The 25,892-nt window shown below is 43.5% G+C and overlaps 1 protein-coding gene across 8 annotated transcripts in view; it reads right to left on the bottom strand.

The window, feature by feature from the left end:
- Window positions 1-875: 875 nt before the first annotated feature.
- VANGL1 (VANGL planar cell polarity protein 1) overlaps window positions 876-25,892 on the bottom strand; it is a 70,489-nt gene continuing 45,472 nt past the window's right edge. For 7 of the 8 annotated variants that reach the window (XM_079960283.1, XM_079960289.1, XM_079960285.1 and 4 more), the window contains 4 exons: window positions 19,951-19,989; window positions 19,480-19,612; window positions 9,527-9,761; window positions 876-8,058 (listed from right to left, as the gene is read on the bottom strand). In XM_079960283.1, coding sequence (XP_079816409.1) covers window positions 7,798-8,058; window positions 9,527-9,761; window positions 19,480-19,612; window positions 19,951-19,989 — 668 coding nt within the window. In that variant the 3' untranslated portion in view covers window positions 876-7,797. The remainder of the gene's footprint in view (window positions 8,059-9,526; window positions 9,762-19,479; window positions 19,613-19,950; window positions 19,990-25,892) is intronic. The other variant, XM_079960290.1, reaches the window with a different exon arrangement.

Raw genomic sequence — 25,892 nt, 5'->3', positions numbered from 1 at the left:
GTTGGCAGGCCTGTTGAGTCACATGCCGCACTGCTTTTGCAGGACACAGATCCTTCTGTAACTCTGCAGGTGGCGAAATTCCTGAATGCGGTTATCTCACACACAAAAACCACCAAAAACAACAACAACAAAACTAATCGGACAGTTATGATGAGAGTGCATGATGGATCTCGTCTCCAGTTCTCCTTTCTGTGAACCGTCCTTTCTGTGCACCGTCCCTTGGATCTTTCCGGGCCCCAAGCTGTTATTTGTCATTGCTCAATGACCCACCCTTGCATCGTGGTGTTCCCCTTCTGTTGTTAGATGTATTGGTCTTTATGCTTCTGTGCTTTTGTGTTTGTACATATTTTACGGGCTAATAGCCGTAATAATAATAATAATAATAATAATAATAATAATAATAATAAAGATGAGACTCCTCGGAGGCCTTGCGGAGAATCCCGTCCCATAGGCCACTGGCCCCGCCCCTGGGCACAGGGCATGCACACCGCTCCAGGAGCCCCATCGGTTTGCTCCACCGCTGAGAACAAGCTGCCCTCTCCTCCCTCTGTGTGCTGTTCTAGGGGGTGTTTCCTTCTGACACCCCCCAGGCCAACTGCAGGGACGCAGGAGGAGGTGTGGGGAAGCCCTGTTGCAGTAGCAGAAGTCCTTGTGCAGGCTTCTGCTAGCAGGTCCCATTAGCTCAATCCTGCCCCAATAATTTGCACAAGTGCAGCACTTGTGCACTCCTCTAATCTCTCTCGCGCAATTGTTCATGGAACAGCAATAACAGCTACTTTGCTTTTGCTGTTTGTTGAGCCCAGCACAACACTAACTTTCCAGAAGGAAAACAAGCTCCAGCTACTGAATCAAAGGAAATGCCAACGCCACAAACATTAAAATTTCCAATTCCGGTTTATTTCAAATTAATTGTATAAATATGCAAAGTGTAAAAGGGTTTCAATTTTAAAAACAGCTATCAAGGACCAGTTTCATTACAAACACTTGTTCATGTTTGACACACAGTACATTCAGTGTTACAGGCAATTAGGAATTCCACTTAATTTACTTCAATCCACAATTAGAAAACAAAAAAAAAAGGAAGAAGATAACACCGTATATATATTTGACATTAAAGTTACGTGTGCAGAGAAGCTGTCTTAAAAAAAGTACCAGGGACAAATAGACTGTCATACTTAATACAATTTGTACAGAAAAAGGTTGTCAGGCTGAAGAGTGCACAGTGATCAAGGGAGGGGAGTGTTCAGCAGAAAATACCTACTCCCAATACACAATAATGCTGGATTAAATTAGGTAACAACAGGCACTGAGGAGAATTACAATACTTCACAGTTAGGTCTGTGTAAGCAGCAGACCAGAGCAGCCAAGTGTGGTTTCCACATGTTTGTTGTAGTTGGGGAAAAGCTGGTGGCCTCACGTCAAAACATCTGGAGAAGCTTACCGGTAAATTGTCTGTCTCCCCCAAGGACTGGTCAGCATCAGCAAAGCGAGTTTTTGGTTACCACAGCAGCCAGTGTGTTTGAGCATACTTTAAGAACCCCTGTATCTGACCCACATCTGATAATAGCTATTTTATGAACAATATGGATAGGCTTATGACATGACATTATTCACACAGTAGTTGCTGCTTGGTAATTTGGTGTAATTTGTGAAATCGGTGACCGAGTATTAACGGCTGCCATTTAAGCAGCATATTAATGGAGTTGATCCCATCATTTCAAAACCATTGTTTCTCATGCCATTAATGTAAATGATGAGCCTCAAAGAGGCTGGTGGTTGGGTGTGAAGTCTAACTTCCATGAAAGGGAACTCATGGAGTCTTTTGTGACAGGGAAACCTGAAACCACCAAGGGACATGCATGCAGTCACCTCAGGAAGATGCAGGGCATGTTCACATGGAGGTGTGTAAACTTCCACATGGGTTCTGCACCAATTTCTGTGATAGTGCTGTTTCCAAGAAGTGCCACTAACACAGCAGAAATCGCTGGGTTGGCATATACAGCACTCTGCGTGAAGGCACCGATTCACACAGATAATGTCTGCCACAAAACATTGCTTCACTGCTGGCCATCGCTCAAGATGACCATATTATTGGGATCCCAGTTGTGTGTGTTTGTCCTGGTCCCAATTTTGAGCATTATTCAGAATTCATATGGCTGTTTCGCTTAAGTTAATTTCCTATACATCTCTCTTCTACAACAAGCACATGAATTGTTGCTACTCCCCAACTTGTGAGATCCTGTGGCAAAGTAGATAGGGTTGCAGCCCACAATAAATGTGTGGTGTTTCTAAGTGGAAAGAAAGGAGAGTGTAGGGAACTGCGGCAGGTGTGACGTAGAAATTAAGGAATAAATGTCAACACCATATGAAATAAAACCTTCCCCTCCTCCATGTCTCCCTCCAATCTGTACATTCATTTTCCTGTCCAGGCAAACACCTTGTATGCCAAACGGACAGGATGCCCAAATCGTTTTGGGAATTCAGACTACAGTTCCCTGCTCAAAGTCAGTTTTCAGTGTCAGCTATATTTGGTTTTTCATAGGTGGGATGAGGGTGGTTACATTAATCTGTTCACACAAGAACTAACTCAGACAGAACATTTTTTTCTAACGGTTATGGACTCAGTCACATAACCCTACAAAGCAACACATAGATCTGTGGGCTCACTGGCTATGCACACCTCCCCACAGATGCATGTAATTTCTACCACATGATCTCCTCACCCCCCAACATCCCCAATACTAAATCAGATACATGGTCAGAGAGGTCACCACAGCAGGTATAAAGACAGCCACAGAAGAAAAACACTATTGGGGGTACAGCCCTAAGTTTTAACATATGAAAAGCAGCACAAGCAAATCACTGACAATGGACAGCGGTGTTCCCACACAGAAAAACAACCCATCACATTTGCTTTGTCAGCACGTATCAATGAAACAGGGATCCAGCCTTTGGGCAGTCTGCGCAATGCAGCAGAAAGCAAGTTGTCGGCTGCAAACTGACCAGCTGGTCTTAGGTAAGAAGGCACCCAAATCACAGTGGAAGCAAACAAGGGCCAATGTGGAATTACAGTTGCAACATGGGAACTGCTTACGAGTGGTCAAGTCTTACGCAGCGCTTGTAAACGACTGCATCCACGCCCACGTCAAAGAAGTGAGTGGCAGGGCCACTTCCCATGCCAAGGTTGCCATCTCCCAAGGGAAGGCAGCATGCCACCCACCAGCCCACCAGGTTCCTGGATATAGATTTTACTGGTTTAAGGAGGAACGTGACCAGACCAAAGCTCACAGTGGTAACATTACATCAGCCCAGAGTCAAAAGGCCCCAAAAGCTTTACACAACATTGAAAAACATACCAGCTACACTTATGACCAAGAATTATTTTTAAAGAAAAGGATTTTTAAGTGAAACTGGAAGAGGAGTTTTCTATTCGCTCTAGCCCTCTGGGATTCAACTGCATGAAGTTCATATTCGTAAAAATGCATGGTTTTAATGGACATCACAAAGCAGCAATATGATAAGTCTCCCTTCCAGAAAAGCTCTGTAATTATACTGCTACTGTATTACTGTCGGTATGGCATGTTTGATGTCTAAAACACACTCTTTTTTTTACAAGGATTGATCACAACTTTGTTGCAACAATGTCCTTTTGGTGTTACAAACAAAGGATGGAGGCACCAAGAAAATGAGAGAGTGAAGTGGTTTGTCTAGTGAAACACACACTCAGCTCTGGCAGACGGAAAAAAGACAACAGGAGAGCCCCCAGCCACCCACATTCTTTCAAACTTTGCAGATCTCAAAAGAATGCAAAAGTAAATATACCCAGCAAATAAGGAGAGGTTTGTCCTCTCATCCAGGTTTAAGCAGCTAAGGTGTTAGAACAGGCAATAACTTTCAACTGAGCACATACTGGAGAGTTCCTTTCAACAACAAAAAAAGTTATAGCATTCTAAATCAGAGGGTGCAGATTAGAGCTAAAGGAAAACCCCAATTCCAAAGCAATTAATGTTGCTTCTATTTGGTGCTTTCATACATTTTTTACATTTCACAAGCATTTGTCACCTAAGAGTACAAAAGAAGGTTAAGAATGTCAACATTTCCTGAGCAAATAACCTCCAAACTTTAGGGAACTGGAGAAGGGGGAAAATATAAGGTAACTAGTGCTTGAAATAAAACTCCTCTGCAGCAAGCAAGCTACAGACCTCTTTGGCTCTGAATTCACACTCACATGTCAACGTGACATTCCCTTCCAGTTAAGATGGTTTCAGGCAAAAAACCCCCCAACCCTAAACAGTTTAATGGAATTCATTTTTAGGAAGTGGTCACCCAGCTTCAGCAGTTTCCATAAAATGGGTTTGTAGCAATGAAGACACCAGACAGGGCTGTCATTTCCTTCATTAAAAACCATTAGGTATGTTCCAATTTAAAGAGACAGAAAGCACTACCGCTCCTTAAATAAAAAACACACAAGCTAAACTGATTAGCATGACACTCAGCTGAAGAAGTAGAAGCACAAAATCAATCTTATTAAGAAAAAATCTCATTGGTGTACCCCCCTGCTGTTCCCACCCCCTTTGAATGACTTGGCTACCTCATTTAACGCCACTGCAGAAATTGAAGAGGTCATCAAACACACATCCACAGCAGAAAGCTCTTTTTCAGCTTTGAGAAGGACAAGTGTCACAATGCATAGATGTCATTCATGGCTTGAAGCCCCAAACACGGAGTTCAAACCAAACTATTTACTGGTAGCTATGGCTCCAAATTCAACTAAGGCCTTGAAGGTGTGATTAGGGCCTTGTTGGCTTGGGATATGAGTCTGTTCTTTCTACTCACACTCTATTATTCTGCCTCGGCATGGGAAGTTTGGATCCTTTGCTATGTTTCAGCCAGCCAGGAAGTTCTCAGCTTGGAATACCACCTTCCAGCTCTGCTCAATTTAATGTGCCATCTAAGATGTTCAGATTTAGACCAAGAATTTACAGACCGATTCAAAAAGGCTTCTAAAAATTATATGCAATGTGTCACCGGCAATGTTTTTTACACAACTGTGCATGTTGGTAATACAAATCTGCCAGCTTAAGAAAAGTGTGTGCTATTTGTACAGAGCATTAACAGAGACCAAAAACCCCCACAAATGGCAGTGTGGAGTAGTATAGATCAGTAAAACCGTACTGGAAACATGTTTTAATAATTAAAGAAATGTTAAGAAATTAGTAGTTATCTAACAGGTACTGTGAGGAAGAATCAAAGATTAATTGGCCGATTTGTTATTGCTAGATATAGTATTTTTACCAAAGTTTTAGAAAAAAAGAGTCTGCTTCCTGATTTGAATGAAAAGTTGAGGAAAGTGTGGCAGGGAGCCTCAAATAATTAATTAACATGTTGTAGGCATTGGTGGAATGGGAAAATACACTGAACTTGAGAGTGTGTATGCGTTTTTGAATAAGCAAGCAAGCATTGGCCTCATTTTCTTAATTATTGGAACACCTGAAGAAGACACATGCCAAGCAGTGTTAGCTATGGCTTACCAGTATGAAGGATCTATCTGGAGTGAACAATTTGTGGTAGTAGTATGTTTATGGGACTACTCCTTCTGTTAAGTGTTAGGTTTCATCTGATTATCTATTTGCATATCCTTAGAAAATAAACTAAGATTAGAAGAAACCCTCATCAAACAAGAGCAGATGCCAGCAAAACCTGGAAACTAGGATGGAGTAGTACCACAATGGCCAAGGAAACATGCAGGGATCCACCAAAATGGAGCTGTGAAATAACCAGAATGACAACCAAGTTGCCCCCACTCCCCTTCCCCTTCCCCTTCCCCGAGTTTTCCACACACTGGAGAGCCAGGGCTTGCCCTCTCCTACATGCAGAGTGACAGGGCTGGTGCAAAAACCAGTCGCCTCCCACCCATTCTCCATGGCTGAGAACAGCAACTCCAGTGCAGGGGAAAAGACAGCAGAGTGGCAAATGCATGAAGTCCTTCTGCCTTGCCGAGTGGATGAAGGCTTGTGGGGTTTTTCACTTGCTTCAGGCACTGGAGATACTCAGAAACAGTAAGAAAATTGCTGCTTTCGAAAATGAAGTGAGAGGTTGGGGTATGACTGAGGACTTACCAGGATAAAAGCATCAGTGGCAACCGCAGCTGACTCCCACCGTCAGCTGAGTGAGGGGGGCTCCTGGAAACGTTCAATGCAGGTTGGTTTCAAATGCCAAGTAACTGTCTGCATCTCGGAAAGTATTCCCTCCTCTGAATCTAAGATTCCCCTCCCCTGTAGGCATGTGCTGGTAAAGAGACTTGAAATTCTTATTCTTCTCCGGGGGAATAGAAAACCCTTTTAAATAGGAAATACGCCCCCCCCCCCAATCAAATTGGTCAGACTCCAGTAAACTCCACACTCTTCTCAAACATTCTGCAACTGCATAAATATATATAAGGGAGAGGGTGTAATGAACAAACCCTTGAAAGGTTAGAAAAATAGATTAAGAGAGATCTACACACAAGGAAAGAAGAGGGGTGCTTAACCCAGTAGGGCAGGTGTATAGCTTTAGGAGGCTGAAAGGAATGAAAGCCATTATGACAAACCTATTTATGTACCAGACACACACCATTGGTCATTATTCAAACAGCTACAAAACAGGGTGCTGGTGGGGGGAAACTAACTTTGTCAGTCATTGGAAAGGTAGAGTTATGTAGATGCAATTCCCTTCAAAATACATAAATTACCTTATTTCAGAAGCAGAATGTCCTTCCCACATCAGATAGTGCCCAACAGCAATAACTGAAAATCCCATTCACAAAAGCTCAGTTCTGGCATCCTAACAAACCATGGGAAGGAAGCTTTAACCATTTTAATACAATGCAATGTCTGCATTGACAAATCACAACTGAAGGCATCTCTTCCCTTCCAGAAGCTGGGGCAGTACAGTGGTGCCTCGCAAGACAAAAAGAATCCGTTCCGCGAGTCTCTTCGTCTAGCGGTTTTTTCGTCTTGCGAAGCAAGCCCATTAGCGGCTTAGCGGCTTAGCGCTATTAGTGGCTTAGTGGCTTAGCGGATAAGCGGCTTAGAAAAAGGGGGGGGAGGGGAAAAAAGTTGGAAAAACTCGCAAGACATTTTCGTCTTGCGAAGCAAGCCCATAGGGAAATTCGTCTTGCGAAGAACCTCCAAAACGGAAAACCCTTTCGTCTAGCGGGTTTTTCGTCTTGCGAGGCATTCGTCTTGCGGGGCACCACTGTATATGCAACATGGGAATGAATTTATGGTACTGGATGCTGGAGAACTGAAAGCGAAGGCAAGTGGGCTGCTTCAAACCGTGAACTGCCTACCATATGTTTGGAAGTTCAAACCACAGTTTTCAGTTCCGTAAACCATAGCTTTGTATAAGGTTTGAACTGAGCCACAGAGATGACTGCCAAGAGCCAAGCAAGCTTATGAGAGTTTGTGAAAAGCTGTTTGTTGAGGCATACAGAGGCAGTCTGGGGTGGAACAGAAGTACCACATACACACCAGGAGATCTAAGGTGGGGTGGCAGGCAGAAGCAGAACACTACATGGGCTTACAGGCCTCTGCAGTGTACATGAACCAATGAACATGCCCAACCCAATCCAGATCTGTCAAAAGAGACACTCCTCCACTCTCTTTCCAGATAAGTGTGGACGGTCCATCGTCTGTTGCTTTTCAATCTGAACAAAAATGAAGCAACACCCCCCCCAAAAAAAAAAAAACACCACACAGCTGAATGCATGAAGTCAGAAATTACCTTCTCATCATCTACACGTTTATGGGCTCTAAGCTAGACTGATGTTTCAGACTGCAAGCGAAGGGCAAACTTATGACATTTGGGGTCTACAAACTCCTCTGAGAGTTTGATAAATGGAATTTTCTTCACATTAACAACAAGGCTGAAGTCCAAGCACTTGAGGACGAACACAATACCATCTCTTAATCCTTTTGTAACAGCTTCCTCACTAATCAGCGTCCAATGTTTGGAGACCCAACGATCTTTGTTGTACTGCAGGGTTGGGCCTGGACTGAGGTAACGTTCCAGAAAAGCCTAGAGATAAGCAGTTGGGAAAAGAAAGAAGGGAAAATGAGGTCCAGTGTTGTCCAGTAACTTTTCAGCTCAAAAAATACAACTGCCAATTTAATTTGATTATACAGGACAATGTCCCTTGTAGTTTCGTCTAGTCCCCTTTCCAGGTCTCTATGTTATCTGCCATAAGCAAAGGAAGACTTTGGAGTTTTAGAGGAACTACAAAAGCAGTATCACTCAGGCCCAATGAAATGAGCTGCTCTGCCAACAGCGCAGGTTCGAGGTCATTTTCTCCACACCAGATCCATGTGACCAGCAGCCCCTCGCCCTTCCAACTCTTTACTGAAGGGCCCTATCCTTGACTTGCAGAACTCTGTTGAGCAAAAGCAAAGACAGCTGACAAAATACCAGCTGGGAAGCAAAGGGCATTGGCTTACACACCTGGAAGAACAAGTTATGCTTTCAGGTGCTTGCTCGATACCACTTCTATTTTATTCAGTGCAAACACTGGGGTGTGGCAGAGAAACTCTGCCAGAAGCTTGTTGAGAACTTGCTGCTGTGAAGAGCAGAGCCAATAAACTGTTCCCATGCACACTAAAACTCCTGGTAACTATCATGGTTAGATCACTTAGCAGCTGGATGGACGGGCTCAAGACAGGAAGCTGAAGAATAGCCACTCCACTGTGAATGTAGAGCCCAAGGGCAAAACTGTAAAGAGGACATTAATATCAGGGTTGCTATCTAGAACTTGTGGTTCTGTGTGCCTACAGAGACACCTGGAAATGCACCTGTCCATAATGGCAGCAGAATCTGGAGATTTCTAGGAGTGATAAGGCGTTTGCCCATGTGCAGATGACGCTCTGTAATGAGGCAAGGTGGAAGGCAGAAAATGCTGCAAGCATTTTGGACATTGTCTCCCTATGGAGCAGGAAGGCCTTCGCTTCAGGCTCAACACAACCCAGCTGAAACGGGGACTGCCAGCAGGCAAAACAAGGACGTGCACAGCCTGGCACTGTGCAAGGCAGCAGAATCCTAATGTTTGCAACCCCCTTTGTGACTCCCTTCTTGTTCTCTAGAAACAAACCCAAGGGGGGGAGTAGGGTACCAAGTGTGGGGACGTGGTCAGCAAAGGGAGAAGGGTGTTCCTACGTGAGCAGAGCAAGGGATGGCCAATTATCCCGTAACACTGAATTTCCAAGGCTGCTGTGATCCGCTGTTCCCATTCTTCCACACGCACACCCCAACACTGTTGTTTGCCTGCCTCCAAGGGGTTTACAAGGGGGGAATATAGGCAGCCAGTGGCATAAAATGAATAAATGAAGACTTTTGCATGCACAAAAAGTAGAATTCAGCAACCCTGTCCCTACTGGGTGTCTACACACTTTCAAGTATATCCTTGCAACCTGTGGCAATGGTTAGCAACGTGTAAAAGAAAGCTGAGATGCTCAGAAAGCTGAATTCTGTGCCAATAGTGGCATTCCTGCAGTACCTTTGGTGTCATGTTGTTGGCAATGCAGAAGGCGAGATGTTGCAGGATGCTCTCCATGGTATGGTAGTGCTGCTGCCTTGTAGTGCGGAGGTACTTCTGCAGCACTCTTGCCATGGATGGGAAGATGGCTTGAGCTGCCTCGCGGGGATCCATCACGTCACCTGGGGCTTTTGGCTGCTCCTCTGTCTGAAGGCGCTTAATGTGGGTGAAAGCTTCTTCAACTGCTACCACAAGCCTGCATGCCAAAGGACATGAACAGGGATTAACATTCAGGGTAAACGGAACTAAAGCAATGTGGTCCAGCTTGCTTTGCATAATGTTCCCAACATTATAGGGGCTGCCCATCCACAGCAGTACTTTCGTCTGATGCTTATCTGTATGGACAGCTAACCTCATCCAAATGATATGAAAAGTATATTTAACTGCACATAACATTCCAACATGACATGAGTAGGGAGGTCCAAGCAGGGTGGCCAGGTCCTCTCTGTTGTTGTCCCAGCCAGGGACAATTGCATGCAAAAGTTACGCATGCCCACTGATTCTGGCTGGCTCAAGTGCACCAAGCTCTGAACAGGTTCATGCTGCAACTTCCCCTTCGCCTGAAGGGTGGAGAAGAGAGCAGACCCTTCGAAATTAGGGAGGGCGGGAGAGACTGCAGAGATGCCGAGTTTTGCTAGGCAAGAGAGGAAAACTGCTAAGCCGCACAGCAATCACGTCCCTGGGGTATTTGAGAAAAAGTGGCCTGTGAACACTTGAGGCCCCACCCTCCAGTCTCCATAATGGAGCTGTTTCCAGAGGAAGAACAGTGAAGGAGGTGAAACTCTGTGCTGCCCACCAGGCAACGGCTTGTTCCACCTGCCTTGCCCCACCCTCCTGCCCTGGGAGCCTTCAGAATGGAGTTGCTGCCATGGCCATTGGGTGTATGTGTCTTTCAATGAACTGCATGGAGTGGAAGATTGTAAGTCACACAGGTGGGGAAGTGTGTGTATGAAATCAACAGGGCCTTATTTATTTTTTGGTTGCTATTTTGTTAATGTTGTTTTATAGATTATGCAGTGAATCCTAAAATATAACTTTTGTTGTAATTGTGCTATTTAGCTTTTTTTAAAGTTGTTTTGTGAATAGTGTTTGTAATTGGTTAACTGATGATTTGTCTATTATCGTATATGATTTCTGTATTATTTGTGATGTTGTATTATGTTATTTATTGCTTGTAAGCCAGTTTGTGATTCATGTGAATGAAAAATGGCATAGAAATATAATCAATCAATCAATCTAGCTCTGTGCCATCTACTTCACACTGTCTGGTAGCAGCTGCCTAAGTTAACAGAGAAATATCTTTCCCAGGTACCCACTGGGAAGCTGGGAACTGAATCTAGGACACGGACTCTGCCACTCTGGGCCTTTCCCTGTGGTGGTGGCGTGGCTGTGAGAGAGAGAAGAGGTCGAGTGCCAAGCATGGATACAACTGGGTTCTTTTCTCCACCTAGAATCATAGAATCATAGAGTTGGAAGAGACCACAAGGACCATCGAGTCCAACCCCCTGCCAAGCAGGAAACACTATCAGAGCACTCCTGACATATGGTTGTCAAGCCTCTGCTTAAAGACCTCCAAAGAAGGAGACTCCACCACACTCCTTGGCAGCAAATTCCACTGTCAAACAGCTCTTACTGTCAGGAAGTTCTTCCTAATGTTTAGGTGGAATCTTCTTTCTTGTAGTTTGGAGCCATTGCTTCTCTGGAGCAGCAGAAAACAACCTTTCTCCCTCCTCTATGTGACATCCTTTTATATATTTGAACATGGCTATCATATCACCCCTTAACCTCCTCTTCTCCAGGCTAAACATGCCCAGCTCCCTTAGCCGTTCCTCATAAGGCATCGTTTCCAGGCCTTTGACCATTTTGGTTGCCCTCCTCTGGACACGTTCCAGTTTGTCAGTGTCCTTCTTGAACTGTGGTGCCCAGAACTGGACACAGTACTCCAGGTGAGGTCTGACCAGAGCAGAATACAGTGGCACTATTACTTCCCTTGATCTAGAGGCTATACTCCTATTGATGCAGCCCAGAATTGCATTGGCTTTTTTAGCTGCTGCGTCACACTGTTGGCTCATGTCAAGTTTGTGGTCAACCATGACTCCTAGATCCTTTTCACATGTACTGCTCTCAAGCCAGGTGTCACCCATCTTGTATTTGTGCCTCTCATTTTTTTTTGCCCAAGTGCAATACTTTACATTTCTCCCTGTTAAAATTCATCTTGTTTGTTTTGGCCCAGTTCTCTAATCTGTCAAGGTCGTTTTGAAGTGTGATCCTGTCCTCTGGGGTGTTAGCCACCCCTCCCAGTTTGGTGTCATCTGCAAATTTGATCAGGATGCCCTTGAGTCCATCATCTAAGTCGTTGATAAAGATGTTGAATAAGACCGGGCCCAAGACAGAACCCTGTGGCACCCCACTAGTCACTCTTCTCCAGGATGAAGAGGAACCATTGATGAGCACCCTTTGGGTTCGGTCAGTCAGCCAGTTACAAATCCACTGAGTGGTAGCATAGTCAAGACCACATTTTACCAGCTTCTTTACAAGAATATCATGGGGCACCTTGTCAAATGCCTTGCTGAAATCAAGGTAGGCTACATCCACTGCATTCCCTTCATCTACCAGGCTTGTAATTCTGTCAAAAAATAAGATCAGGTTAGTCTGACATGACTTATTTTTCATAAATCCATGCTGACTATTGGTGATCACAGTATTCCTTTCTAGGTCTCACAGACTGTTTGCTTAATGATCTGCTCCAGAATCTTCCCTGGTATTGATGTCAGACTGACTGGGCGGTAATTATTTGGGTCTTTTCCCCTTTTTGAAAATAGGGACAACATTTGCCCTCCTCCAGTCTGCCGGGACTTCGCCTGTTCTCCAGGAATTCTCAAAGATGACTGCCAGTGGTTCTGAGATCACATCTGCCAGTTCTTTTAATACCCTTGGATGCAGTTCATCTGGCCCTGGAGACTTGAATACATCTAGACTAGCCAAGTATTCTTGTACTATCTCCTTAGTTATTCTGGGCTGTGTTTCCTCTGCTGAATCATTTGCTCCAAATTCTTCAGGTCGGGCATTGTTTTCTTTATCGGAGAAGACTGAGGCAAAGAAGGCATTGAGGAGTTCAGCCCTTTCTGTGTCCCCTGTTTGCATTTCACCATCTTCTCCTCTGAGTGACCCCACTGTTTCTTTCTTCTTCCTTTTGCTATGAACATACCCATAAAAGCCTTTTTTGTTGCTTTTAACCTCTCTAGCAAGCCTGAGTTCATTCTGTGCTGTAGCTTTTCTGACATTGTGTCTACACATGCTGGCTATTTGTTTGAATTCCTCTTTGGTGGTTTCCCCCCTTTTCCATTTTTTGTACACATCCTTTTCTAATCTTAACTCAGTTAAAAGTTCTTTAGATAGCCACCCTGGCTTCTTTAGGCACCTTCCATGTTTCCGTCTCATTGGTATTGCCTGAAGTTGTGCTTTTACTATCTCCCTCTTAACAAACTCCCAGCCATCATGAACTCCCTTTCCTTTTAGTATTACTGTCCATGGGATCTCACCCAGCACTTCCCTAAGTTTGATGAAGTTGGCTTTCTTAAAGTCAAGAAATTGAGTCCTAGTATGCTTGGCTGCTCCTTTCCGCTGTATAGTAAACTTCAGAAGAGCATGATCACTTGCGCCTAATGATCCTTCCACTTCTACCCCACTAACCAGGTCATCAACATTGGTTAGGACCAGATCTAAAATGGCTGTTCCTCTTGTTGCTTCTCCCACTTTCTGGACAATGAAGTTGTCTGCAAGGACAGTGAGGAATCTGTTTGACCTTATGCTCTTGGCTGAGTTTGACATCCAACAAATATCCGGGTAATTGAAGTCCCCCATTACTACTATCTCCCTTCCTTTTGCATGCTTGGCCATCTGTTCCAGGAAGGCATCATCTATGTCCTCCGTTTGGCTTGGGGATCTATAGTAAACTCCCACAATGAGGTCACTGTTATTCTTCTCTCCCTTAATTTTGACCCAAATGCTCTCACTTTGGCTTTGAGGTTCTAAATCTTGGATCTCTTCACAGGTATACACATCCCTGACATATAACGCCACTCCTCCTCCTTTCTTGTCTGGTCTGTTTCTCTGAAATAGATTGTATCCCTCCATTATTACATTCCAATCGTGGGACATATCCCACCAGGTTTCAGTGATGCCTATTATGTCATATTTAGTTTGCTGTACCAAGAGTTCAAGCTCATCTTGTTTATTTCCCATGCTTTGCGCATTAGTGTACAGACATTGAAGTCCATTAATCATTCCCCCGTGTCTCTTATTTAAGGATTTTTTCCTCCCACCACTAGGTCTGCTTGCTGTTTGCTCCATTTGGTCTATGACATTTGGATGATCATCTTCATCAATTGATAGACTCCTACCTTCAGGAGCACTGTCTCCCTCCCCCACATTAGTCAGTTTAAAGCCCTCCTGATGAGATTTTTGTCAAAAACATTCCTCCCAACCGTTGTGAGGTGCTGCCCATCGCTTGCCAGAAGTCCATCTTCAAGAAACTGCAGTCCGTGATCTAAGAATCCAAACCGTTCCTGTTTATACCATTTGCGAAGCCAGCTGTTCACTTCCACTATTTTTCCCTCTCTCCCTGGGCCACGTCGTTCAACTGGGAGGACAGATGAGATGACAATTTGTGCATTTAATTGCTTCAATTTCCTGCCCAGAGCCTCGTAGTCTCTTTTGATCTTCTGGAGGCTATTGCTTGCAGTGTCATTGATTCCCACATGAACCAAGAGGAAGGGGTATTTGTCAGTGGGTTTTATGATTCCTTGCAGTCGTTCAGTTACATTTTGGATCTTAGCCCCGGGGAGACAGCACACTTCCCGAGACATCTTGTCAGGCCCACAGATCACTGCTTCTGTTCCCCTCAGTAGGGAACCCCCTATCACCACTCCACGCCTCCTCTTAGGTTTGGTCGGGGTTCTTCCGTGAGCTGTCCGTTCCAAGGTCGCCTGCACATTCCCTGAGGACTAACTTTGCTGCTCGTCTTCATATACCTGATCGACTGTAATGAGGGAGAGATCCTCAAATGGAGTCTGCTCTTCGTCTTCCATGCTCAAAGCGATTGTGTATTTCTAAACAATCAGAGCGAACCCTGGGCCTCCTACTTCTTTGAGTCACGTTTCTCCATATATCTGGCTCCTGTGTTGGTGAACTAGCCTCCTTCTCAGGGAAGTCCCCTGTCTCCTCCTTGGTGGAGACGGTGTGCTCTGTTGCTTCCAAGAAGAGCTCCAGCTCTCTAATTCTTTGGAGCGTAGCTACACGTTCCTCCAGTTGCTGGACTTTGTCTTCTAAGAGGGCAATCAATGTGCAATTGCTGCAGGTAAAGCTGCCTGCAACCTTTGGCAAGATGGCAAACATTGCGCAGGAACCGCAGGCGACTGCAAGAGTCTGCAAGAGACCTGCAAGAGTTCTAAGCAAAAACAGAGAATATTGTGGCTCTGTGATGAAAATTCCAGACTGATAATCGGGCAGCCCTGAAAACCACCCAATATCTTTAGGTCTGTGGTTTCCACAGCTGTTGCCTCCATTGGAGAAGACTGCAGCCAGGGTGGGCCCCTTCCCTTGCACTCCAGGCAGCTTGCTCGAGTGACTATGTTCAGCTCTCTTAATCTGCAGGGCAGGAACCTTTGCTAACCACCCCCTGGTTTTGTGCAGCTGAGCAAACAAACTCCGGACAGTGCCTAGCAAATGCAAGGGAAGATATGCAAGCAACCAGAGCAGCAGGGAAACTGGAGGAAGGAAGGACAGCAGAATTCAAAGGAAGACTGTTAATCCTGTCCTCTTGTTCTTTGCAAAGACTTGCATGCATATATGATGCTAAATAAAGCAGCTCATTTTTTTCTTTTTACACCTCATCATAGTTAGAGGTGAATAATTAATTTCCCATCCCTTTTCATTTTTTTTAAGTGAAGGAAATTGCATTAGAACAGAAGTGCGGGGGGGGGGATTTGAGCCTTCTCACGGGACAGCAGGGAATGGTCATAGCTCATTGGCAGAGCATCTAATTTGCATGCAGAAGGTCCCATATTTGATCCCTGGCATCTCCAGGTGGGGCTGGGAATCCTGCATGAATCCCTGGAGAGCTGTTGCTGCTCAGTGCCAACTGTACAGAGCTAGATGGTCCAACTCTGTATACAGTAGCTTCCTATGTCATGCATTTTCCTGAGTGAACTGCCTCCTTGTTATTTGCTATTGAGCTCCTTCCCTGTGTGTGGCCACCCTGATCCCTACCTACAGCTGCTTTGGAAATAGTTTAAACAGTACACAATAATCTCCATCTCTCCTAGCTTGGCCTTCAGATCACAAAAAGGTAAACTGCAGTTCACATTTTTTTAAAGGGCGTTCATCCCAGCCACTTTTATTTCAGCAGGAAAGCAGTGGCACAGATACCCAATCAAGACCCTGCGCTAGCAGCTTCCTGCCCCACCCCCTGCTATCTGCAGCGCCAGCAGCGTCACACAGCAGCCCAGGGTGGGCATTCTGGGAACATGACCCAGGCTTCCTATTTAGATAGAGAGCATGACATTGGATTAGGGACCGGGCCCAACTGCCTTCCCTTCAATACAACAGCAGAAGTGTTATGCATGTGATTAATGTCACATGTAGTTTGGCCATAAGAATCCCATTACTAAATTTCCTGTGAAAGAATGAAGCCAGGAGTAAATCTTGTCAGCCTGACAGGCTGTAAATATAGAAGACTCGGAGATGACCGGAAGCTCCACTCAGAGAGATAAAAAACAACAACAAAAAGGGATCCCTTCAGGAAATCTCTACGTGTAATTCATCCGCTCTTTCCCATTGTTTGGCTGCTGCTCGAATCTGCCCCGCCTAAACACATAATCAAATATTGTTTACTGATGAATTCAAACTCTCCGGGAAGGTTTTTAATATATATACTGTATGCTTATTTGAAGCCAGCAAAATACTGACACACAAACTGAGCACACCGCTGGGCAGAAGGAACTTGTGGCTGTCTAGAGGGGGAGCTAGTTAATGGGTCTGAGAAGGAATGTCAGTTGCTGATAGTCAGTAAATGTTCAGCAGGATTTGGCACTGAAAACAGCACAGTGGTGGAGGACTGGGGCAAGCCCTTCTCCTCCCCTACGCAGAGGGCCTCCAGCATGAACTCTTGACACAAGTGCACAGTTCCAGTTCACACAATTAACTGAGGCCAGAGTTGGAAAAAGACGGGGGGGGGGGGTGGCTTGCTACATACATGTTGTCAGTGTGGCAAAAGGGTGGGTTCTGCTTCATTATCCTCTGCAGGCAATATCTTTGTCACCCTGGCTGAGCGTATAAACTGAGGCATAGACATAAACTAAAGACGGATCAAGATCTTCTCGCTCTGTTACCTCCCTGGTTGCAGTGATGTTCTATTTCCAAAAAGCAAGTGACTCAGCTCCATGATACCAGGCAGCTGTATGAAGCAACGGCTGAGAGAACAGGATCCTCCCAATCCCAATTCTCTTTGGCATGAATGTTGAAGTTTAATGCTTTGGTACCAATTTGAAGCACTAAAGGATTGGGCTCCTCTGCAAATGCCCTCCTGCTCTAGAATCCCCAACCTTTTCATTTCCCAGCCCCCCTTTTCTGTTTGCACAATGCACATGGTTAAATATATATTCTTGTGATAGAAAATAATTTCACCATCAGGTAGATTCATTGAATGCATCTCAAGGCAGATCCTGCCTTTTAAATAACAACCTGAGCTTGGCAATAGCAGGATTTCATTTCTGGAGCCTCTGTGGAGGAGATGGACCCCAAGTTCCTTGTGGCGTTGTAGTATCCTATGGGACTTGGACTCTGCATTTTGGACTCTGCGTCTTGTGAGTGAATGTCATGTATGCAGCAAAGACAGGTTGGTTATCACAAACAACTGAAGAACACTTAACGCTCTCCGACCGCTTTGTGCTCAAAGTGCTGTGAACGCATTACTGTGTTGTAAGCCTTATAAAAACCCATACAGTCGACCTCAGAAGTCGAACGCCTTGCGAGTCAAACGTTTTGCCTCCCAAACGCCGCAAACCCAGAAGTCAGTGTTCCGGTCTGCAACATTCTTTAGAACCCCAAAGTCTGATGCAGCTTCCAGAGCTTCCTGCAGCCAATGGGAATTGTGCCTTGGTTTCTGAATGTTTTGGAAGTCGAGCGGACTTCCAGAACGGATTCCGTTCGACTTCTGAGGTGCAACTGTAGTAGACTAGGGTAAGGTCTAAGAGAGACAGCCTGAGGCCATCTAGTTAGAGGCAAACCTGACAGTTAAACATAGCTCCACTCTTTCAGCCAAGAGCTTTCACACAAGCTCTTAGGAAGGTTGAATGTGCTGCTAGAAACACCTGAATAGCTGTAGGAAGGGGCAGTGAGCATGTCAAAAAATGGGAAGGATTTACTGAGAGTAAGACACACAGTACTTGTGATCAGCCAGGCCAAACACAGCCCATTAGCTGTGATTTAAGCCCTTGGTGGGCCACTAGACACTTCCTAGTGTTGCTGCTTGTCCTGGATTGCAAAAAGCAGGAAGGTTAACAAGTACATGGCAAACTGCAATGGAAGAAGAGGAGGAGGAGGAGGAGGAGGAGGAGGAGGAGGAGGAGGAATTGGAGTTTGGATTTGATATCCCGCTTTATCACTACCCTAAGGAGTCTCAAAGCGGCTCACATTCTCCTTTCCCTTCCTCCCCCACAACACACACTCTGTGAGGTGAGTGGGGCTAAGAGACTTCAGAGAAGCGTGACTGGCCCAAGGTCACCCAGCAGCTGCAGGTGGAGGAGCGGAGACGCGAACCCGGTTCCCCAGATTACGAGACTACCGCTCTTAACCACTACACCACACTAGCCTGCATTTGCTACTGAGGTTGTCAGACAAGCCCCCAGAGAGAAATCTGAATGCTGTGGGAAGATAGCCTGATGGGAAGATAGCCCATCCCACTACCTCCACTTTAGCTAGGAACTATGTCTAACCCCAACCCTGTTCCATCCCTCCGTTCTTGCTTTGCAGCACATTGGCTACATCTTGGAGATAGACCGGAGAAGTTGTGAGTCCAGTCTGCAAGGAAAGAAATTCCTTTTTGCCTAAGCCTGGGAAACTCGGGTGTGTGTGTTGTCCTTTCCCAATCCAGCCAGCTGTGCTGAGCCATGCACTCTAGTCTCAGTTGCCTCTCTGAACATGCAATGGCTTTTGCCATTTCATCTTGCTTGGCACCCGTCTCTCTCATTTACCTTCCCCAGTTAAGGGCGCAGCACACATCTATTGGGATGGGTGTAAGTGGTTTGAGCATAGCACACCAATCCTGGCCCGACTGCACTAGCTACCAATTAGTTTCCAGGCCCAATTCAAAGTGTTGAATTTGACCTATAAAAGCCTTGAACGGCTCAGGACTGCAATTCCTCAAGGACTGCTTCTCCCCATATAAACCACCCCGGACTCTGCATTCATCACCCGAGGCCCTTCTTTGTGTGTGTCTTCCATGTGAGGTTCGGAGGGGGGCAACATGAGAACGGGCCTTTTCTGTAGTGGCTCCCCATTTGTGGAACGCTCTCCTCAGGAGGGTTCGCCTCCTTCATTATATATTTTTAGGTGCCAGGCAAAAGCGTTCCTATCCAACCAGGCCTTTGGCTGATTAATATCCTACAGCCTTTTAAATGTATCTGTGGGAAGGGGGAAGGCGTTGTTGCTTTGTGGTAATTATTTACTTGAGTTTTATCTTGTATTTTCTTCTGTGAACCGCCCTGAGATCTTTTGATGAAGGGTGGTATAAAAATTTAATAAAATTTAGGGTTAGGGTTAGGGTTAGGAACTCTGTATCATCCCCACTCCCATTCCAGACTAAGGAAGAATTGTATCATCTCCCATGGTTGACCTGCAAATAAAATTCTTGCCTTGCTCGACGTTTCCGGACTCTGCGCTCGTGGTCTGCTTCTTCGTAATAGAGCTCATTGTGACTGGAGTCTCTGCGGTGAGCTGCAGCAGCAATCATGGCCCTGGACTGCCCAGCTGCACTGTTATCTGGCCCTTGAAAGAGAGCAGAAAGACTGAGAATTAAGAAAGAAAAGCCCGTCAGCTTGCCAACAACGGTGATAACCTAACACCACCTTTCATTTCCCCCCTTATTCCTAAAAGGAAAAATACTTTCCGACCACAAATATTCCCTTGGGGTGCAGAAGTGCAGTAAAGGGATGTTTTTTCCCTGATGTACTGAAATCAGCAGAACAAAATGTAAACCTGGAAAGGGAACTTAAGATGTAACCTCCGTATAACCAACTTTTACAGAAAGATACAGCAGCAACACAGAACCAGAACTGGGTGAATACACTTAGACAGAGGACACATACACCAAAGATGCTACTTACCATCTGCTAAATGCATTTTCAGTTTGGCCACAAGGGCGGCTGGAGCACATGGCAATTCAGCGAGAAGAAAGAGGGAGTGTGAAAGGGGAAATGGGAGGGAGGGAGGGGAGAGATTCAAAAGGAAAAAAACAAAGACAGAAAATAAGAACATCAAGTGACATGAGACGGACAAAAAACAAAGCGAAGCAGTGCCAGACAAAATAAAATAAACTTCTCAAAACCGGTGAAAGATTTTTTAGGCAGAAACAGGCACAGTAAAGCAAGATGGCCCCTACCAGACAAGTAGGACATGGGATGCTACCGTAGGCCGGCCCCTGGGTTTTTCTACTTGTCTGCTCCAACCTTCAATGGCTCTCCAAGGACTTTTCCAAGCCTTGGAATCCTTTTTCTTTTTCTTTTATTTTTTTATAATATTTATTAAAAAAAAATTAAAACAATAAAAAGCATACATAATAACATAGTATTTTCCAGTATCACATTTCATTCTCATCCTAGGACTTCCTCACACCTCTTGTTCCTGCATTCTAAACTCATAAATTTTGCTGGCAAATTATTAAGAAGATTCCATTCATATAATATAATTTCCCAAGATTAAATCTCAAATTTTGGAATTTAAAATCACTCTTTTAGAGATTTAATTATAAAATACTATTTAACCAAAATTTATCTTTTCTTCCAATTACACTTAAATTTGTATTCTTTATAACTAATTTGTTGAAGCCATATTATTACTAATCTTACATCTTTCTTAACATTCATACAATTTACAATATTTTTGTAGATAATCCTTAAATTTCTTCCAGTCCTCCTCCACCAGTTCTTCTCCCAGGTCTCGAATTCTGCCAGTCATCTCCGCCAGTTCCATATAGTCCATCAGTTGCATCTGCCATTCTTCCAGTGTGGGCAAATCTTGGGTTTTCCAGCATTTAGCGATAAGTATCCTTGCTGCTGTCGTAGCATAGATAAAAAAAGTTCGATCCTTCTTTTGCAAACTCTGGCCGACAATGCCCAAGAGAAAGGCCTCTGGTTTCTTAGGGAAGGTATACTTAAATACCTTTTTCAACTCATTATATATCATTTCCCAGAAAACCTTCACCCTAGGGCAAGTCCACCAGAGGTGAAAGAAAGGTCCTTCAGCTTCTTTACACTTCCAGCATTTATTGTCAGATAAATGGTATATCTTTGCAAGCTTGACTGGAGTCATGTACCACCTATATATCATTTTCATAATATTTTCTTTCAAGGCATTACATGCCGTAAATCTCAAACCTGTGGTCCATAACTTTTCCCAGTCAGCAAACATAATGTTATACCCTATGTCCTGTGCCCATTTTATCATCGCTGATTTGACCGTTTCATCCTGTGTATTCCATTTTAACAGCAGGTTATACATTCTTGAAAGTATCTTAGAGCTGGGTTCTAACAATTCTGTTTCTAACTTTGATTTTTCCACCTGGAATCCTATCTTTTTGTCCAACTTAAAGACTTCTTTAATCTGAGCATAATGTAACCAATCTCGCACTTTATCCTTTATTTTCTCCATACTCTGCAACCTCCAATTGTCTCCATCTTTTTCCATTATTTCCCAATATTTCGGCCATTTGGCCTCCATATTGAGTCTTTTCGGGGCCTTAGCCTCCATTGGTGATAACCACCTTGGGGTCTTGTTTTCCAATAAATCTTTATATTTCGACCAGACATTAAACACTGCTTTTCTGACAACATGGTTCTTGAAAGCCTTATGTATTTTAACCTTGTCATACCACAAATATGCATGCCAACCAAAAGCATTGTTAAATCCTTCCAAATCCAAAACATCAGTGTTTTCAAGAAGTAGCCAATCCTTCAACCAGCAGAAAGCTGCTGATTCATAGTACAACTTTAAGTCTGGCAGGGCAAAGCCCCCTCTTTCTTTAGCATCGGTTAATATCTTAAACTTGATTCTGGGCTTTTTGCCCTGCCAGACAAATTTAGAAATATCTCTCTGCCACCTCCCAAAACACTCCATTTTATCCACAATCTGCAAAGTTTGAAACAAAAACAGCATTTTTGGCAATACATTCATCTTAACAGCAGCAATACGTCCTGACAAGGAAAGTTTCAATCTTGACCAAACATCTAGATCCCTTTTGATTTCAGACCAACATTTTTCATAATTATCTTTATATAAGTTCCTGTTCTTCGCTGTTATGTTTACCCCTAGATATCTTACTTTTTTGACCACATTTAAATCTGTCTCTTTCTGAAACCTTTCTGATTCTAAAGAAGTCAAGTTTTTTTCTAGAACCTTGGTTTTTTGCTTATTAAGTTTAAATCCCGCCACTCGACCAAACTCATAAATCAGCTGCAGAACCCTTTTGGTACTAGGCTCTGGCTCCTGTAAGGTCAATACTAGGTCATCTGCAAATGCTTTAAGTTTATACGCTTTCGCTCCGACCTGAATACCTTCCACCAACCGGTCTCCTCTAATCATGTTTAAGAGCACTTCCAGGACCGATATAAATAGCAAAGGGGATATAGGACAACCTTGTCGTGTACCTTTTTCAATTTTAAACTCTTCTGTCACCACATTGTTCACTATCAGTTTTGCCTTTTGCTCTGAATAAATTGCCTCTATCCCATTCTGAAACCCCTGCCCCACTCCCATTCCTTCCAGGTTTTTCTTCATGAACTTCCAGGAAATATTGTCAAAGGCCTTCTCCGCATCTATAAATATCAACACTGCTTTTGTATTGATGTTTGTTTGCAAGAGTTCCAAAATATCAATAATGTTCCTTGTATTAGCAAACAAATGTCTACCTGGGAGAAAGCCTGCCTGGTCCTTATGAATTACTTCATTTAAAACTTTTTTAAATCTACTTGCTAGAATGTCTGCAAATATTTTGTAATCCACGTTTAGGAGGGAGATAGGGCGGTAATTCTTAAGTTGTGTCTTTTCAGTTTCTAGTTTGGGTATCAATGTGATGAAAGCTTCTTTCCACGACTCCGGTGCCTTCTTCCCCTCCATAATTTCATTGCAAACCTCCATTAATGGGTGTATCAAATAATCTTTCAATGTCTTGTAATATTTGGAGGTAAGCCCGTCTGGCCCTGGAGATTTGCCCAATTGCATATTCTGAATGGCCTCTTCGATCTCTGATTGTGTTATTTTATAATTCAGGATTGTTCTGTTCCGTAGAGACAACCTTGGTAATCCATTCTTCTTTAAAAATTGTTCTATCTCTGATTCGTTTTGCGGCCCTTGTGTATATAATTGCTTGAAATATCTCTGGAAGCACTTTCTGATGTCCATTGGGTTCTGAATATTTCTTCCCTCAATTTCTAAGTTTGTTACTGTATTCAGTTTTTGTCTCTTTTTCAGCTGCCATGCTAGCAGCTTTCCACATTTATTTGCCGATTCAAAGGATCTTTGTTTCATTACCTTAACTTTCCATTCCACTTCTTGATTTATCAATTTTGAATATTGTGCTTGATAATGTTTAATTTCTCTTAGGATCTCCTTTGATTTCGGTTTCGATCTTAGTTTCTTCTCACCTTCTTTAATTTTCTCCAAAATCTTATCCTTTTTCTCATTCTGTGCTTTTTTCTTAATAGTATTCTGCTGTATCAGAAACCCCCTCATAACCGCCTTGCTTGCGTCCCAGACAATTCTTTTTTCCACCGTAGTGTTCAAATTTATTTCAAAATAGTCCTTCAAAACTTTTTGGGCCTTTTTACTGATCTCCTGATCTCTAAACAAATTGTCATTCATCCTCCATCTAAAGGAGCCGGTTGGCGTTAATCTCATATCCATCTTTACAGCATTATGGTCGGAGCAGGTCTTTGGGCAGATTTCCACTTTTTTTATCTTGGGTGCCAGGCCTCTGGTTGTCCAGATTTGGTCGATTCTTGTCCAAGTCAGTTGGGCTTCAGAAAAGAATGTTCCTTCTCTTCCTAGAGGGTTCTTTGTTCTCCAGATGTCAATCAAGTCCATGTTGTCAGTCAATTCAAAGAATGTTTTGGGTAGTCTGCCTTCTTTTGTTACGTTTTGGCTATGCGATTTATCCATGTTTGTTGATACCACCCCATTCATATCTCCCATCATAATGATGTTATCATAGTTCAGATAGTCCAGCATGATCTCGTGCAGCTTCTTGTAAAATTCCGATTTTCCTTCATTTGGCGCATAAATTCCTAATATCAAAAACTTTTCTCCTTGAGTCTGAATCTCAATTGCCAAAATTCGTCCTTGTTCATCTTTGAATAAAAATTTTGGTGACAGGCTCTCTTTTGCATATATCACCACGCCTCTTTTCTTTACTCGGTCCGAAGAGATAAATTCTTGGCCTAATCTTTTATTTATTAACACTTTTCTATGTAGCCTAGTCACATGTGTTTCTTGTAAACAAGTAATGTCCAATTGTTCTTTTTTCAAAATGTGAAATATCCTTCTTCTTTTCTCCAGGATGTTGGCGCCATTTATGTTCCAGCTCAGAAGTTGCAGAGACATCCTGGTCAAATCCGTTATTGTTCTGGTGGTGGTGTCTTTTTATCCTGACCTTCAGGCCCCACAGGTGTAGGTGTTGGTAAAGACTGTGGTCCAGCCCCTGAAGATCTTTCAATCCCTTTCTGAAGGTCCTCTCCGTAGGTATTCAAGAATTTATCTCTATCTTCAGCTGTTTTGATTTTCACCTTCTTCCCTCTGACGGACAAAAAACAAAGCGAAGCAGTGCCAGACAAAATAAAATAAACTTCTCAAAACCGGTGAAAGATTTTTTAGGCAGAAACAGGCACAGTAAAGCAAGATGGCCCCTACCAGACAAGTAGGACATGGGAAACTGGGTTAGTGGTGGCAAAGAGTGTAAAATACCTGGGGATTAACATGACATCTAAGAATGTAAACCTATTTAAGGATAACTATGATAAGTGCTGGACAGAGATAAAGAAAGACTTAGAAATATGGTCGAACCTGAAGCTTTCCTTGTTAGGTCGAATTGCAGTAATTAAAATGAATGTATTGCCTAGAATGTTATTTTTGTTTCAGACATTACAAATTGTTGATAAATTGGACTGTTTCAAGAAGTGGCAGAAAGATATATCTAAATTTGTCTGGCAGGGCAAAAAGCCCAGAATTAAGTTTAAGATACTTACCGATTCTAAAGAAAGAGGGGGGTTTGCCCTGCCGGACTTAAGACTGTACTATGAATCAGCAGCTTTCTGCTGGTTAAAAGACTGGCTACTTCTTGAAAACGCAGACATTCTAGACTTGGAAGGATTTGACAATAACTTCGGTTGGCATGCATATATTTGGTATGACAAGGTTAAAGTGTATAAGGGTTTTAAAAATCACATTGTTAGGAAAGCACTATACAACGTTTGGATTCGGTATAAAGATTTATTGGAAAATAAAACTCCCAGGTGGCTTTCACCAATGGAGGCCAAGGAGGTAAAGAAACTCAATATGAGAACTAATTGGCCAAAATATTCTGAAATTTTAGAACAAGAAGGTGGTGAACTTAAACTACAAAGTTACGAGAAAATAAAGTCCAAGGTACGAGATTGGCTCCATTATTTTCAAATAATGGAGGCCTACAAACAAGACAGGAAAATTGGTTTCCAGGTGGAGAAATCGAAATTAGAAACAGAACTGTTAGAACCCAATACTAAGAATTTATCAAGAATGTATAACTTGCTGTTGAAGTGGAATACAATAGATGAGACAGTGAAGCCAGCTATGGTTAAATGGGCACAGGACATAGGTCATGACATTATGTTTGCTGACTGGGAGCAGTTATGGACCACAGGTATTAAATTCACGGCATGTAATGCCCTACGAGAAAACATTATGAAAATGATTTACAGGTGGTACATGACCCCAGTCAAGCTTGCGAAGATTTATCATTTGCCCAATAACAAATGTTGGAAATGTAAAGAGACTGAAGGTACCTTCTTCCACCTTTGGT

Source organism: Podarcis cretensis (assembly GCF_951804945.1).
Source record: "Podarcis cretensis genome assembly, chromosome: 17".
In the NCBI taxonomy this organism is placed as follows: Eukaryota; Metazoa; Chordata; class Lepidosauria; order Squamata; family Lacertidae; genus Podarcis; species Podarcis cretensis.
Note: the sequence above shows the minus strand (reverse complement) of the source record. Positions and strands in the feature narration are given on the sequence as shown.